The following is a 5,000-nucleotide window of genomic DNA, read 5'->3' as shown; positions in this document are numbered from 1 at the left end:
TTGGTTGGCAATTTGATAACCATTCGCTTGTTTCAAATTACCCTTTTATGTAAGAGGAGAAAAATGGCTAATGGCAGCAAATATATATGTAAAAAAAAGGCCCACTTGGTTGCCAGTTCCCTAAAAGATTGATAGAGTTAGCTAAAAACTCTTAAAAATGTCTTAAAAACCTCCTTCTTAACCCTTTCAGTACCAGATCATGTTTTTATATTCCTTGTGGTGACTATTTGGTGATTTTGTACAGCTTCACAAACTCATGTGGGGGATTAAAATAGTGAAGACTGTGGCCATTAATCTTCTGCCCTCCATACACCCTTCCTAATGTCAATAAAATGGTTTAATGGTACACAGATCTCAAGGTAAAAATGTGTCCCAGTACTGAAGGGGTTAAAATAGTGAAGACTGTGGCCATTAATCTTCTGCCCTCCATACACCCTTCCTAATGTCAATAAAATGGTCTAATGGTACACAAATCTCAAGGTAAAAATGTGTCCCAGTACTGAAGGGGTTAAAATAGTGAAGACTGTGGCCATTAATCTTCTGCCTCCATACACCCTTCCTAATGTCAATAAAATGGTCTAATGGTACACAAATCTCAAGGTAAAAATGTGTCCCAGTACTGAAGGGGTTAAAATAGTGAAGACTGTGGCCATTAATCTTCTGCCCTCCATACACCCTTCCTAATGTCAATAAAATGGTCTAATGGTACACAAATCTCAAGGTAAAATGTGTCCCAGTACTGAAGGGGTTAAAATAGTGAAGACTGTGGCCATTAATCTTCTGCCCTCCATACACCCTTCCTAATGTCAATAAAATGGTCTAATGGTACACAAATCTCAAGGTAAAAATGTGTCCCAGTACTGAAGGGGTTAAAATAGTGAAGACTGTGGCCATTAATCTTCTGCCCTCCATACACCCTTCCTAATGTCAATAAAATGGTCTAATGGTACACAAATCTCAAGGTAAAAATGTGTCCCAGTACTGAAGGGGTTAAAATAGTGAAGACTGTGGCCATTAATCTTCTGCCTCCATACACCCTTCCTAATGTCAATAAAATGGTCTAATGGTACACAAATCTCAAGGTAAAAATGTGTCCCAGTACTGAAGGGGTTAAAATAGTGAAGACTGTGGCCATTAATCTTCTGCCTCCATACACCCTTCCTAATGTCAATAAAATGGTCTAATGGTACACAAATCTCAAGGTAAAATGTGTCCCAGTACTGAAGGGGTTAAAATAGTGAAGACTGTGGCCATTAATCTTCTGCCCTCCATACACCCTTCCTAATGTCAATAAAATGGTCTAATGGTACACAAATCTCAAGGTAAAAATGTGTCCCAGTACTGAAGGGGTTAAAATAGTGAAGACTGTGGCCATTAATCTTCTGCCCTCCATACACCCTTCCTAATGTCAATAAAATGGTCTAATGGTACACAAATCTCAAGGTAAAAATGTGTCCCAGTACTGAAGGGGTTAAAATAGTGAAGACTGTGGCCATTAATCTTCTGCCCTCCATACACCCTTCCTAATGTCAATAAAATGGTCTAATGGTACACAAATCTCAAGGTAAAAATGTGTCCCAGTACTGAAGGGGTTAAAATAGTGAAGACTGTGGCCATTAATCTTCTGCCCTCCATACACCCTTCCTAATGTCAATAAAATGGTCTAATGGTACACAAATCTCAAGGTAAAAATGTGTCCCAGTACTGAAGGGGTTAAAATAGTGAAGACTGTGGCCATTAATCTTCTGCCCTCCATACACCCTTCCTAATGTCAATAAAATGGTCTAATGGTACACAAATCTCAAGGTAAAAATGTGTCCCAGTACTGAAGGGGTTAAAATAGTGAAGACTGTGGCCATTAATCTTCTGCCCTCCATACACCCTTCCTAATGTCAATGAAATGGTCTAATGGTACACAAATCTCAAGGTAAAAATGTGTCCCAGTACTGAAGGGGTTAAAAAGAAGTGGTAGGAAGATGGATACTCAGAAGCAGGCAGGGAGTTCCAGAGTTTACCAGAGTTTGCTTGTCACTACATCCACTGGCAGGTGTTGGTAGCAGTGGCTGGAGAGGAGAGGTGGATACAAGTGGATATTTGGTGCATTACTGGTGTGCTGTGAATCGTGCGGGTTTGGATAAAGACTGGATATTCTTGACTGTATTTTAAGATGTTACAGCATTTGGTTAATATAGAACAGTTTGGTGACAGATGAAGTGAGTGAGGAAAATGAGATGACGAGGGTGAGTGGTTATAGACTGCCTGCCAGAATGAGTGACTGGTCGTACTCTGAAACACTCCTCTCTCTCACCACAGCTGTTTTCCAAGGCCACAGAAATGACAAGCCAGGTTTCTGAGAGTGTTTCCCCTGTGGACTGCAGAGTGACCTTGTTCATTTGTCACTAGAACCACAAAAACACCCTTCAAAACTTGTGTCATTCAAACACGAGCCTTTTGAAATAGCAGGGGTGGAAATCTGAGCTGTTTTGGGGATATATTTCTGGATTTGAGTGTTGATGAGAGTGAATGAGATGCGAAGAAGAGAAGAGTGAATTGAGGTGGCTAGTGTGAGATCTAAAGGACCCTCACCATTGCAGAACTGCCCCACAAAAGCCGAGGCTCGCCGAAGTGCTGCCAAAATAGCCCTCATGAACAGTGTCTTCAATGAGCACCCCTCTCGTAGGATCTCTGACGAGTTCATTGAGAAGGCTGTGGCTGATGCAAGGGCTCAGTTTAAGGTAGGTTTCTTTCCTTGTCTCCATAAATTTCCTTGTGTTTTTTTTTTTTCCCTAATTATTTTGTTTTTTTCTCTAATTTTCCTTGTGTTTTTTTGCTTCACTTCTGTTGTTTACCTTGTTTTGCTAGTAGTAGTAGTAGTAGTAGTAGTGGTAGTAGTAATAGTAGTGGTGGTACCATGAATACCAACAAAAACAGTAGTATTTGTAGTAGTAGTGGTAGTAGTAGTAGTAATAATAGTAGTAGTAGCAGTAGTTGTAGTAGTAATAGTAGTACATATTTGTGGTAGTAGCAGTAGTAGCAACAGAAACAGTAGCAGTAGTAGCAGTAGTAGTAGTAGTAGTAGTAGTAGTAGTAGTAGTATTGTAGTAGTAGTAGTATTTGTAGTAGTACTAGCAACTTGTCCGGCCGCCTGAAGGAAGAAAGCAGGACTGTTGAGGCAGAAGTGAGCATGTGTGGGGACTGAAGTTGTCCTGTTGAGGGTGAATGAAGGCTGCTTGACAAGACATACAGCTAACAATTGACTCCACCTGGCCAGCATCCGGTCCAGGTCGAGCTGAGCGTGTGTGTGTACTTGAGGTGGTCTTGAGGCACACCACACAGTACAGAGCAGTGGGCAGTGTACTAAGGGCGCGTCTGCCACACCAACCACCCGCTGCTCCTCAGAGTGCTTTGACGCTTTCAGGACCAGAATGCATTTTTTTATTCATTCAGCTTATTATTTGGTGATTTTACACAGTTTCAGAATCTTATGCGGGGATTAAAATAGTGAAGTGTTTGGACCTTTAATTGTCTGTAAATAAGATTGTCCAATATCCAAAACTCAAGGTGAAAATGCATCTTAGTGTTGTAGAGGTTGAGATGGAATTTATAAACAAGGAGAATGATGACGCTGGAAAGTGAAATGAAAGGACTATGCAGATAAAACTTAAAAAAAAAAGAAAATTTACAGCTTATAACTTGTTTGCAGCAAAAGCTGAGATGTGTGAGGCTGTGGTGAGGTGAAGTGGCCTTGTGTGTGCATGTGTTGTGCTTTTTAATTAAAGGTTTTTCAAGAGACAGCAGTGTCAGCAAGGTGTGTTGGTCCATCTTCACTGGGTGTTGTCTCAGTTCCTCCAGTCAATTCACCTGTGACTCTCCCTCCCTTTACAGTAGCCACTCATTGCTCCATGCTTTCATCTTCTCTCCTTGGTATTTTTCTAATGACTGTGTCATTGCAATAGCTGGTGTCACAAGCAGGTGTAGGTCAGGTGTGGCCACACTACCACCCACCAAAGGAATTCCTACAGCCCTCCAAATGTTAGTAAATTTGAAAGAGAAAGTCACCAAACAAGGCCAAATACTGTTGTGATCATTTTGTGTTTCTCCCACAGGTGTGATGTGAGTGTGCATGGGAGAGTAGCTGTTTCTTTAAGAGTCTTTCATTTTGTGTGTTTTCAATATTAACTATTTTGGATTAGTATATAATGCACCACTATAGAATTGTGATTTTTTTTGTATGTGGCCCTCACACTGAACAGTCTGCCCATCCCTGGTCTGGGTGATCCTTGGCTGTGGGAGAGGCTAATGTCATTATCACTCTGCAGTGTCTCGCTAGAACTGCCTTTGGCCTTCAGGCGGCCTCACTACTGTGTGGGTGACACCGGTGGCCTGTCCGGTCCAATGTTGAGGCAGTTGGACAGATTGCCTGAGTGTGTGTGGGGCCCTTCACTTATTTATTTTGATCTTATTTCCATTGTTTTGACTTACTAAATTTCCACCCTATATATCCTAGGGCGACCCTGATGAGGCAGACAACCCCAGCACAGGAATCGGGGCCTTCCGCTTCATGCTGGAGACCAACAAGGGCCGCACGATGTTGGAATTCCAGGAACTCATGACTGTGTTCCAACTTCTGCACTGGAATGGCTCTCTGAAGGCCATGAGGGAGCGGCAGTGTTCCCGACAGGAGGTCGTCGCCCACTACTCCCACAGGGCCCTGGACGATGACATGAGGTCACAGATGGCTCTGGATTGGATTGCAAGGGAGCAGGAGAACCCCGGGGTCATCTCCAGGGAGTTGGGTCAAAGTGAGAGGGAGTTGGAGGCCGCTAGGTTGGCTGGGAGGGAGCTACGCTTTCCTAAAGAGAAAAAAGATATTATGATGTTAGCCTGTTCCCAGCTCTCCCCCTCACCTCTTGATCCTTAAATGGGGTTCTACTGGGTTCTGTTATCCTTCTCCCCCCTCCCCATTGTCCTATCTATCCTCCATCTATCCTCATTTGTCT

The 5,000-nt window shown here is 42.6% G+C and overlaps 1 protein-coding gene across 2 annotated transcripts in view; it reads left to right on the top strand.

Annotated features, from left to right (window-relative positions):
* LOC123509134 (LIX1-like protein) overlaps nt 1-5,000 on the top strand; it is a 16,267-nt gene that overhangs the window by 11,028 nt on the left and 239 nt on the right. For both annotated transcript variants that reach the window (XM_045263294.1, XM_045263297.1), the window contains exons 3-4: nt 2,595-2,735; nt 4,508-5,000. The exon at nt 4,508-5,000 is cut by the window's right edge and continues 239 nt beyond it. In XM_045263294.1, coding sequence (XP_045119229.1) covers nt 2,595-2,735; nt 4,508-4,921 — 555 coding nt within the window. In that variant the 3' untranslated portion in view covers nt 4,922-5,000. The remainder of the gene's footprint in view (nt 1-2,594; nt 2,736-4,507) is intronic.

Source organism: Portunus trituberculatus, chromosome 26 (genome assembly GCF_017591435.1).
Source record: "Portunus trituberculatus isolate SZX2019 chromosome 26, ASM1759143v1, whole genome shotgun sequence".
NCBI lineage: Eukaryota > Metazoa > Arthropoda > Malacostraca > Decapoda > Portunidae > Portunus > Portunus trituberculatus.
The sequence above is the reverse complement of the archived record's forward strand: the minus strand, read 5'-3'. Positions and strand labels throughout refer to the sequence as shown.